The following is a 12,282-nucleotide window of genomic DNA, read 5'->3' on the forward strand; positions in this document are numbered from 1 at the left end:
GTAACAGATAAATTATTTTCCTTCTTGCATTGCAGAGATACCAGTGTGTTTGTCTGCCTGGATGGGAAGGAACATTTTGTGAATACGAGTCAAATGAATGTGACTCAGAGCCTTGTAGAAATAATGGCACCTGCACAGATCTTTTCAACAGCTATCGGTAAGCATTGCACCTTCTCACTATATGATTATGTTTCAGAACTGACAAGCTTATGTATCCAGTTATTCTTTTATTTCTCAGCTCTGTGAATGGTGTGTTATTACAGAAAGATGAGCAAACAACTGCTGTCATGGATACAGTGTTTCACTGCACATTCATTTGAAGTCAGCAAACATAATGAGTTGTTGATGGAAAATTAAAAAAAAATACAAAAAACAAAGCATCAATTCAAAACACTTAGCAAGTAATCTGGAACTGCACATTGTCAAAGAAAATACATGATCTCTTTCTGTCATTTATGCCCTGTAAGCAATGGAGAAGTTTTAAGAGTTAAAGTAGTGGGAGTGAATGTGTTTTTGCAGTTTTAGATAAAGAGATTATATCATTGCTGCCACCTTGTGACTTAAAATTACACAAAAATAGTAATTTAACTAAAATTTACAGCCATGTTGGGAGAAAATGTGAAGATTTGATTCTATCCATATATTTCTAACACAAACACTATCCTTTATTTTATCCACACTGTTTAGATTTTAAAAAATATTTTGTTTCTGTCTTATGGGGATAGACCCCATAAAAAGTCAATTTCCATTATTTATAACAAGAGATTGTCTATACCATGTTTATCTAAATTATTTTGTATCTGAATTTAAACTCTTAATAGTAGATACAGATACAGTGACTTGAAGAACAATGTAACGAGTATACACTGTATAGTTGTTGAACAGTGATACTATTCCTGATAATACAGCCTGTAAACAAGAAGGAAATGCAGCATGGTTAGAAACAGACAATTTCTGCAGCACCAAGGACAATTGTAACTTGCCTGGTTTTTTTTATACCTTTTTTATTTGAATCATTTTCTTATTGACCCTGATATAATTACATAATTTGGATTTTGAGAGTCGTAAGGAGAAAAGCAAGATTTATTTTGGGCTAAATGCAATTTTCAATTGTGACTTGAAAGGGGAAAATTTGCAGGTGTTTTTACCTAGTCTCTTACATTTAAAATAAAATTTATCTTAAAAAATGTAAGATGAAGCATCTAGAATTTAGTGACCTTTTTCTTTTAACCTTCTCTGTGAATTAATTTATATTGAAATATTAATTTATGTGTACACAGTATACACAGTTAATAGCATTTGTATATATTGTTAGATGTATACTTTTGCTAGATGGTTTGTTGCAATTCAGTAATCAAAGAAGAAGGCAATAGTGTAGATGAGCAAATATGTTAAAATATTTTAAATTGCCATTCTTCTCATATTTGTGTTTGGGGGGATGTGGAAAAAAAACAATTGTTAAAAGGTGTTTGGTTTTGTTTGTTTGTTTGTTTGTTGTTTGTTTGTTTTTATGGAGTTCCTTTTATTGTGAAAATTTCAGTTTTTTTTTTTTTTTTTTTTTTTTTACTTCTAATGAAAAGTAATTGTATAACTGCAGGCTGCTTATCCCTGATTAGCTGTTACCTTATGGCAATTTGAATTCTTGGATGTTATGATGGATTGTATAGGCAATATTTCAGTGTCCTCGTGGATGTTGTTGAATATTTTGCAATGTCTATTACCTATCCTTACATTTTAACTATTCCTTCAGCTTCTGGAAGTGTGATATATATTGGAGAAGGTAATTTGGCTTCTTTAGTTTTTATTCATAGCTGGACAAGCTGCATGAAGGCAAGGACTTGTAAAATGAAGAAAAAAAATGCTCAAAAAGTACTTTTTCTGGATCCGTCAAATACTGAACTGCTACAGAAAATGTTTATGGGAAAATTCAGTTGAAGTGTAAGCGCTGCACATATTTTTCCTCACAGCTATTTGTCCTGTGTTTCTAGTACACTTTGAACCTTGTTGTAATTCTCAAATAGTGTAAACTCTCTGTGTCTCTGATGACAATTGCGCCATCTTTACTGGTCTATCTAAGGTTCTGCTTTACTAACAACAAAATCTAGTTAAAGCTTTTGGATCTCCTTTGCTGTTACTACCTTAACTAAGAGAAACTTTAAGTGAAAATCTCTTAAACTCTTCTAGTAAAATAATAGGCAACATAGTTTTATATATGAGACGTTTCTAATGATGTAAAATAACTTGAAATATGGCTTCAATCAATGTGACTGACAACTTAGAGAATTAACCTCGTATACTGTATACCTAGGTTAAATCCCATAGATTCATGTTACTTGGCAGTATTAGTTGTTGAAACTGTTATAAGGAACATTGTGAGCATCACATAACAATATGTAGGACAATGGAGTGATTGAATGCTGGCAGTATGGATTAGGCTTTGAATGTTGTTCACCTGGATCTTAGTAAAGTACTTGACGTTCCCACAGCACTCTCCTGTAGGAACTGGATTGGACAGGTGTAGCATAAATGCTGAGTCATAGTGTGAAACAGTAACTGAGCACTTGGTAGGAAGGCAGGGCCAACCCAGTGTAGATCAAGTGCATGCAATGCACACCTGAGTGACTGGAAGGAGTGGAACCAGGTTTAGTAATGGGACTTGGTAGGCCATGTTGATAGTTGGACTTGATGTCCCTGAAGGTCTTTTCCAACGCAGGTGATTCTATGATTCTATTGATCTTGCATCCTTTATAATAGCTACTGTGTTATCTTTGCTAGACCTGAGAAATGTTACCCTTCAACAGCATTATAGATGTTTTTCAATATTATTTGTATGTCTTTAATTCTAGAAGCTAGCCTTTCCTTTTCAAAGATGCTAAAGTGAGGATGAAACACGCAAATGATGCTAAAATAATGCTCCCAATAACTCCTGCAAAGATGAAAGTTGCTCAGTACCAGAAATTATCTTTAAATATGGGGCCTAATTACTAATAGTGTGCAAAAATGTCTGTTTTTAAACTTTCATTTAAAACTTATGTTTCTTCTCCTATCCTGTAAGAGGTTTTGCTTTTCCTACCACCATTTAAACTCCGTTTGAAGTACAAAGCTGTATTTGCAGTGACAGACTTTTGAGTTCTTAAATCATCTTGTTGTTCAAGTTTTTGTTAGTAGTACTTCTTCAAGTAGTACCTTTACTATTACCTTTACTTAGTATAGTACCCTATAGTACCTTAGTATAGTACCTTATATATATACATGCTAAGTAAAGATGAAGACATATCTTTCTTCATCTTTGCTTAAATAATAATTTATTTTGGTAAACATACTGTCAACAAGAGTTAGTCTTAACCTGTCTGCTTCCTGTTTTGTCAGTCAATATGTCTCACCCTGTAATTGCCCATTTTTGCCTGATAGTATTTGAAGCCAAGTCATCTTTTGAAAATCAAAAACTATTTTTTTGTTAGTGTAACTGTCAGTTACCTGGTCTGAGTTCTTAAAAAATGACTAGTTGTGTCACTAGGAAGTGTTGCACATACCATGAGCTTTGATTTTTTGTTTTGTTTTGTTTTGTTTTTGTTTTTTTTCCCTTCTGGAGAGAATTTATTTTAAAAAAGTAAAGTTAAAAGTAGCCTCTGCACTTTCTTAAAACTGTGCAATAATTCTTCTGTGCTAAGTTGTAGAAATAGGTGATTTCCTAAGTTATCTCAAGAATGCGTTACAGAACTTTAAGTAAAAGCATGCATGTTTATGCATTACGTGTATGTGTGGTGCTCAGGGGCATGGTTTAGTTGTAGATTTGGCAGTGGTAGGCTAATGGCAAGTCTTGATGATCTTAGTGTCTATTCTGATTAAGTGAGCTTATTGCATTTTTAAGATTATGCTTATTTCTGAATTAATATATTTTACACTACCATGGAAATAAAAGGTAAATTGTGATATGATTATAATTTGAATGCTGAGTTCAGTCTGCCTTCTGTTTTCACTGGAAGTCCTTTAGACTACTGCCATATTCCTTCTTACTTTTTTTTCCCCCAGAAGCAGTAAACAGCTTTTCCCACAGATGGGAATCAGCTTGGCATTTAATAGTCCCAGATGCCAAACTCTGGAATATTTTTTTGCAGGCAGCATCTGGCTTCTTATCTGGCATTTTTTCAGGGTTCTTTGGCGAGCTCTTTCTCTCTTGCTGCAGAGATGTTTCCCAAAACATTTCACTGTTGTGCTTTTGACATCTTCTGTTGTGACTCATTATTTTATTTTTACTCTACTATCCAATTATGTATGAGCCTCTTACTCAAAGTCATCTTCAGAAGATTTATTTGGTCAATTGGGAGATGTAGTAATGAATTATCTAAAGAAATTTTTGAAAGAGCAAACAAGTGTTTCCTCCAAAGACAGCAAGTGTTCTATGGTTTTATCACTGGTAATGATACTAACAACTGAAAATGTGTAGTGTGCTGCCTATTACAATGCAAAGTGCAAAATCAGCTTTAGGGTTTCTGTTGCCTGAGGCGAACAACAAAATATTGCTCAGTAATATGTACTAAAAAGTCACTGACATATTGAAGCCCTCAGGGGAAATTTTGACCATTATTTAACAGCTTTCTGAAAGTATAGTTCCATTTTTACTTAAAATCCTAATGAAATACAAAATCACTTGTGAAATTAATATCAAGGCATGAAAATACACTAATCCAACTCATCAACTTTTACTTCTCAAACAGTAGCATTGTTCCTGCTGGAATATTAAATCACTTTCTGTTGTAGTTTTCTTTAAAACTTTATAATATATTTTGATTGCAGACTCTCAAAGAGACGTGATCAACTTGTTGAACATTTGTTAAGTGGAGGGAGTACAAAATGGTTTCTAAAATTATGAGGTAATTGTGAGTGCATGAAATGTGCTAAAAACTTACCCAAATTCATCATACCATCTTTTTTTTTTTTTTTTTTTTTTTAACATACCTGTTAAAGAATAATAAAATACAGAACACTGTTAAATTCTAAGCTTACAATATATGTAATATACAAATAGGAGTGCACCTAACATGCAGCAGTTTGCACAGTGGTTTCTGGACTGCAGATTGATAGATGCTAGGCTTTCTGGGAACATCATCAGAGAATGTCTGGAACTCTTTGAGGAGCTTCAGGATGCCTCCTGCTCCTAGAAGGGGACAGCTACAAAATGCTGTTATGGCTAGCAAGCTGTAGCAGCTTCTCACAAGCCTCGTTGTCAGTGTTCTTTGATAAAAAGGGGGCTTTCAGCTTTTTGTTTCTGTCTGACTTCTCATAAGGGAGAATCAAGCATTCATTCAGCAAGTGCAAGAGAGGGCATATGTTACTAGCTGGCCTGGAGCACAGCCAGCAGAGACAGCAGTGTAGCAGGGGGCCAGAAATTCTGTCAGAGACACCATATGCTTAGCAGTGGTGGCAGGGTGCTGCAGGGTGCAGTCCCCGGCTACCCACTGGAATAACTATCCCTGCACATCATAGACCACAGAACACACCAATTTCCCAAAGAAGGGTGCAATTATTCAGTCCTGGGGCCTCTTGCTGAAGCTATGGTTGGGGGATGCAGTGTCCTTGCCTGCAGGAGTTACATGAGCTCTGGAGGAGGATCTGTGTATCCAAGTAAATGAACTATAATAGGCTGTCAGCAGACTGCACAATTCTAGTGATCATTAAAAGAGTAACAGCATCTTCCGAAACTGCAGTTACAAGAATTTGAACTGCTAAGCATAGTGTAAGCACAGTGAAGTAAAAAACAGGCATAGTCTGTGTTTATGAGATTGGGAAATGGAAACCGTGGTGAAGTCTGGAAGCTTGTCATCAACATTAGGATGAGGGCTCCTCCCTTATCTGCCATTCTGCAGCTACAGAATTGGTTCAGAGACCTGGGAACAGAAGAGGGACTGGGAATTCTGTCCAGAGAAGCATCTGAATCAGCTGGAGCTGAGCCACAAAGCAGTACTGGAAGGGATAGATGATGGTACTGAGAGACTCCCAGCTGCAAGAACCTGATAGAATGTGCCCATGAATGCTGAGGGAATCACTGTCAGTCCACTCCTGATTATCTTTGCAAAGTTTAGGTGACTGGGAACGGTTCTTGAGAATTGGAAGACAGGAAATGGATGTATAGAAGAAAACGAAAACAAACAAAATCAGAAAAGGAAAGGCCAGAAATGGAACACGTCACTGTTCTGTTCAAGAAAAGCAATGTGGGTGGATCTGGGCAACTATTGTGATGTCAGCCTCAATCTGTGGGAAGATCATAGAATAAATAATCCTGGAAACTATTTTCACACACAGTATGAAAGAATGTGGTCAGGAGCATGAATTTACAAAGAGAAAAGCATGTCTGACTAACTTGATATCATCTGGTGATGTGACTTGTTAATGGATGGTTTTGTCAACGTGTAAATACCAGAGGGGAGGGGACTGGTGAAGAACACAGAGTCAGTCTCTTCTCAGAACTGCCCAGTGAAAGGAAAAGAATCAGTGGGTACAAACTGATATGTGAGATAGTCTATTTAAATGTAATAGACATTTGTTGTAACAGTGATTAAATACTATAATGTGTTGCCCAGAAAGGCTTTGGAGATACTCAAAACCCAACAATTGTCCAAATCTGGACAAGATCCAGAACTAGACAATCTCCAAAGATTTCTTCCTGCCTCAGTGTTTTTGTGTTTGGTTGGTTGGTTGGTTGGTTGGTTTTTGGGTTTTTTGGTCATTAATTTTGTGTTTTCATCAGTTTTAATATGTAGATAACTCAAAAATTTGGGTTCAGTAGAGAGTTTTAATCATAAAACATAAATTAATATGAGTCATTCTGCATTTTATAACTCCTTTCTAGTACAATTCTTCTTGCATGTGAAATGTGAGATTTTGTATTTGCAATTTTTCAGTTCTCATGTGCATTCAGCAAAGAAAGGAAGAGACTGAACTGTATTGCTGTTGATTCATTTCTTTGGTGTTTGAAGTGAGAATGGGGAAGTAGTCATGGATGTAAGCTTCCCTTTTATTTCTTCTCTTGCAGATGATGAGGTGAGATGGAAAGCATAGTGTCTTTAAGCATTGATTGGCATAATTCATAACTGATTTGCAGAACAAGCATTGGCCCTTTGTTGTGTTCTAACCCAAGAGTTAGCTAAGCACCACACAATCATTTGCTTACCCCCTTTCCCTCCCAGCGGGATGAGGGAGAGGAATGAAAGAATAAATAAATAAATAAATAAATAAATAAATAAATAAAATAAAAAGTAGAACTGGTGAACTGAGAACTGAGATAAAATCTATTTCTAAGGTGGAAAAACAAGGATATTAGTAATCATGTATTTAAATACAAAACAAGTCATACATGAGCTTACTTCCTACCAACTGATGCCCAGCTAGAACACTCACACTGGTTCTTAACCCTAGCTCATGTCTTTTCCTGTACTGACAGAGTGTGGAGAAAGAGTGACTGATTGGAAAAAAAAATTCTTAAATTCTTAGACCAGAACGTGGTACCTTTTGTCTTTCTGTTCTGAATCCTAAGCTTCCTTAATTTCAAGGTTGGATTGAACTACTGAAGAGAAAATGTATAGAAAGTTGAACATGTGCAACTGGAAAGATATTAAGAGTAAGGACCAAAGGAGAAATCTATCAGTCATCTGTAAGGACCAGCTTTAAAGCCATGTAAGCACACACCGTGCAGTCCAAAGTGTCTAACAGGTGAATTAAGTACTCTGGTGCTTCTAAAAGACATAGAAATACTTGACATCCAAGGACAAAGAAAGATTAGGAATAGTAGGAGTGAAACAGGTTTCCAGAGGTGGAAGAGTTGACTCTGAAGTAGTCTGACAAAAGCTGGATTAGAAAGCCTCAGGGAGTTCATTTTTTAAAATGTCACTATGAAACAAATTAATTTAAAATTTGCTATTAAAAAAAACAATAGGATGGAAGAGGCGAAGGTTTAGAAAAACAGTTTGGACCATCATAGAGTGTTCGTGTTTTTCAAGTTTGACCATAAAGTGGTTAAAGCAGTAGACGACAGGTATACAAGCTAAAGTACTGAATGAAAGAGTAGATATGTCTTAATGGGGATGTAAGAGAGAGAGAAAAGCTGTGTGTTCATTATGAGATATGGTATAATGAAAACAGTTGAACAAAATTTCCCAATTGCTTTCTGTACAAATGAAAATGGATAGCATTGTTTCATTGATTTATTTGTTTAGCTATAGCCTACTTATAGTTTAATCCTTGGAGAGAGCATGTAGTTTTTAGCACTTTGATGTGGGTTTTTTTTGTTGTTTTGTTTGTTTGTTTGTTTTTGGTTGGTTGGTTTTTTTAATCTGACTGATCTTCAGAGGTAGTCATTCTCCCCATCTTGTTATATACCAATGAAATTTTTATGAAAATTCAGTGATTCTTTTTTTTTTTCCTCTCTGTGTCTGCTGCTCTGGGCAACAACAAAAATGTGATCACCACTCAATATTATTGTAGTGAGAAAAGAATTAAAACTAGAATGGATAGGAATAATGACATGAAAAGAAGAACATAGCTGAAAGAATTTTCAAGACAGACTTCAGTATCTCATTAATTATAATCCAGATCTTTTCTAATTCTCATCTGTTACAAATGATTCAGTGTAGGCTCAGTTTTGCTTATTCTTTTGCTCTTCTTTTAACAGTTACCTAAAAGCATGTTGACTTTCAGTTTTCTGGAAACCTTATTAAAATATGAAGTTTAATCAATAATAATTAAAAAAAAAAAAAAAAAAAAAAAAGAGCCGGCAGTTTTAAAACAGCAAATTAGAAATGAATGAGAAAACCTTCAGTCATTGTTAGCTGCAGATTAGATGTTCCATGCATCAGCAGCGTTTAATGCTTGCACAAAGGAATAAAACTTAGAAAGATTATGAGCATTGCTGCTGATATTATATCCTGGTGAGCCAAGCAGAATGGATAAAAAGTTTTTTCCACAAAGAATAGCATGTAGCTCTTCATCCTCTTTACTATTATATCTGTATTTATTTTCTTTGAAAAAAGTCATTAATAAAATGAATATGTTGCTCATATTCACCTTTATAGTTTATCATCTTAAAGCAATTTAAAAGTAGTTAAGAATCAAAATTTTCATAGATAAATTTATCAGTTTTAATACCAATGTAATGTAATGTAACCTGAACTATTTTGTTCTGAAGTAACTTCACAGCCTAAATAAATGCAAGGTTTAATGTTAAATTACAAAGCATTCTGTTTTGAATGAAAGCCACCATTTTTGTCTTTCTAAGAATGTCAATTATTCTTATAATTTGTTCTGTTGTGGGAGATGAGGAGGAGAAAATGAAGCTGTGTGTGTTTTAGTTATGTGAAGCAATTCAGTACTGTAATACAGCATTGACTTCCATATTTCTGTCTTCAGGTCACTGGGATGATGAAGATAACATGAAAAATAGTTTCACAAGACTATTAGTACAATAGAGTTCATGCAATCTAACATACGTGAAACTAGCAGAATGTGGCTTATGGCTGGTGAAAGTAAATGGAAAAAGAAAAAAAAAAAAAGGGATGTTTTCTTAGATTAAAAGTGATTAAAGAAATAATAAAATATTTATATATTTATAATATTATAATATTATATAACATATAATAATATATATTAATGTATTAATATATATTAATATACATATTATAATGAAATATTTTATATATTTATATAAAATAATAAAATAATCATTTCTGTAACTGATTCTACTTTTATTTTAAAAGTATTCTAGCAATTATGAGTATAATTATATGCTTAGAAATTGCATAATTGAAAAAGAATAAAATATTCAAATAAAGCAATTGTATCTTTGAGATGAATTGTTATATAGATATGATAGAACGATATGAAAAATATTTACACATGTATAAACTACAAGAAATGGTTCTAGTATAGGGAAAGTTACACAACTCATAATTAGAAAATCAATGTTGTCTCCCCTACAACTAGTTTCTACAGGTAATTCACTGTTCATTAACTGTCATCTTGGTTTTACCTGGGGTTTAAACTGCTTTGTTCTGATAGATCAAGTCAAGTATTATAAAAACAGTTTATTTAAACTGCATTTACAGATAGTATGCTATTATACGTCCTCTATAAAGTAACACTGCCTCTTTGGCAAAAGCAAGAAGACTAGGTCAGAATCAGGAATTACCATACTTAGTTCCACCAAATGCCACTTTGAATGCGTGATAAAAATCTATTGCAGTGAAAATGGGAACACTTTGTCTTTGAAGGTCACAAGCAGAGTAAAGGAAGCACAAATTTAAAAGTCACACCACACCATGAGCACCCACAAGTATTGTTATGCACGTCTCCTGATTTGTTCATTCTGTATCAGGAAGGGACAGTCATAAAATTTTCATCAATTTGCTCTATTAAAGTAACTCGATGAGACAGCCTGAGTAGAAAGTTGGATTGATTTATCTCAAAGACATGTTAAGGCATAACTGACTCTTAGAAACCAATTGTGAATTATTTTTAGTTGTTTGGTTTCATAGTTTTCTATCAGAACAATAGTCTTTTGAGGCAATTTTTAAAAGGCTTTGTACCAAGACATAGAAAGACAAATTTTTCTAACAAAGTCTGTAGTAGGGAAATCTCTGCACAGCTAGTGGTGAATGCAGCCTTTGAACAGGTGTACATATGTAGGTAAGTAGGTGAACTTAATTAAGTTTAAGTGATCTTTAGTAAATTTAGTTTTAATGTTTTATGTTTATGCCTCATATACTCTTAGGAATTTACAGTTATACAAGATCAGGTAAACAGAAAGATTATAATTTGATGTAGTAGGTTAAATCATTAACAAAGGTGAAATATACTCAAATCAGTTTGTGTGTAACTTCCTTATTCTGTTAACAAATGTGAGACCAGAGATATCTTAATTTGTTTCTAAAGTATTTACTAGACACCAGTATTAATGACAAACTCTGTAGAATTTCATATAGGCCACTTTGAAATGCTGAGTTTATAATGTTGAAATTATCATTGTGAGTGTTGTTCATATGCTAAATGATTCACCAGATAAACTTTGATATATGTTAACTACTGCTGAGTTTTGAAAATGCCTGATTAGTGCTCTTAAAGTATAGAAGCAGGGGTTTTATATTTTTAACTGATGTCCTAATGACCTGACATTTTTTATACTAAATACTACGGCAGTCCTTGGTTATCCGTTCTTTACAGGCACCTAATTGTTTCTGAGCATAATATATCCAGTGTGTTCTGTATTTGGAATTGAAAATAAGATTTATTTATTTATTTATTTATTTAAGCTGAAAACATTTGTTCATTTAATGCTTGTTGTTTCCCATGCTGTTACTAGATTTGGTAGTCCCTTTCTGTCAGGCTGGGAAAAGACAGTTTCTTCTCTAATTTACTGTTTTGGAGATTGAGTAGATCTAAAGTAGACATCAAGAGACAACCCTTAAAGTAGATTAAAAAAAAAAAAATAATAAGAATAATAATAAATAAGGTATATAGCTTTGGAGAAGGTTCATAAAGACAACTTGCTTAAACTGCAAAACTGTATTCAGAGTTTAGAAACAATCAGAAATGTGAGGGGGATAGTTGATACATCTTTGTCTCATCATTTGTACCATCTTGTAGTAGCAAAGGTAATGGGAAGGTGGTTGGACTAGAAGATCTTGTACGTCCTTTCCAACCTTGTGATTCTATGATTCTGTGATCAGTTCAGATCATTCTGCAGAGGTCATTTGCATAGACTTTTGAATTATTGTGCATTACGTACAGTTATTTTTAATGTAAAATTTTCGAAATATCTCCGTAATCTGTCTTTAAGATAATATTAATGTATCATTCTTTATAAAATTCCAAAGTTGCAGCATGCTTTCTACCGCATAATGTTGTTATGCTAATTATTGCTAATAAAGATCAGCAGTTGTAATTACCTTTACTTGTTCTTCTTCTCTTGCCTGTGGAGTTAAGAACAGACTGGGGATGATCTTCTTTACTTCCTTAAAGCAAAAAATACCTTTTGTTGTCAGCAGTATATCTGAAGATTTCATTTTTCTTATCAGTGCCATCTCTGTACATTAGGTGAAGAGCTTTGAGGTCAATTGCTGGATTTTCTAAGTTTAACAAATGCCTACTGAGGCTCCTACCTGCTTGGTGGTGGCAGCTTTTATTTTTTCAGTGTGGCATGCTACTTCATTTCACATTTCCAAGGTCAAGGAAGTCTGATCTCAAAACCTGTGTGCTAAAGCACGGTAACTTAAAAAGTACTTGAGCAGTACT

The 12,282-nt window shown here is 34.0% G+C and overlaps 1 protein-coding gene across 3 annotated transcripts in view; it reads left to right on the forward strand.

Annotated features, from left to right (window-relative positions):
• Window positions 1-12,282, forward strand: part of EYS (EGF-like photoreceptor maintenance factor) — a 779,301-nt gene that overhangs the window by 338,784 nt on the left and 428,235 nt on the right. For all 3 annotated transcript variants that reach the window (XM_085543820.1, XM_085543822.1, XM_085543821.1), the window contains one exon: window positions 36-157. In XM_085543820.1, coding sequence (XP_085399946.1) covers window positions 36-157 — 122 coding nt within the window. The remainder of the gene's footprint in view (window positions 1-35; window positions 158-12,282) is intronic.

This window comes from Coturnix japonica, chromosome 3 (genome assembly GCF_054131305.1).
Source record: "Coturnix japonica strain WE chromosome 3, WE-NBRP24, whole genome shotgun sequence".
NCBI lineage: Eukaryota > Metazoa > Chordata > Aves > Galliformes > Phasianidae > Coturnix > Coturnix japonica.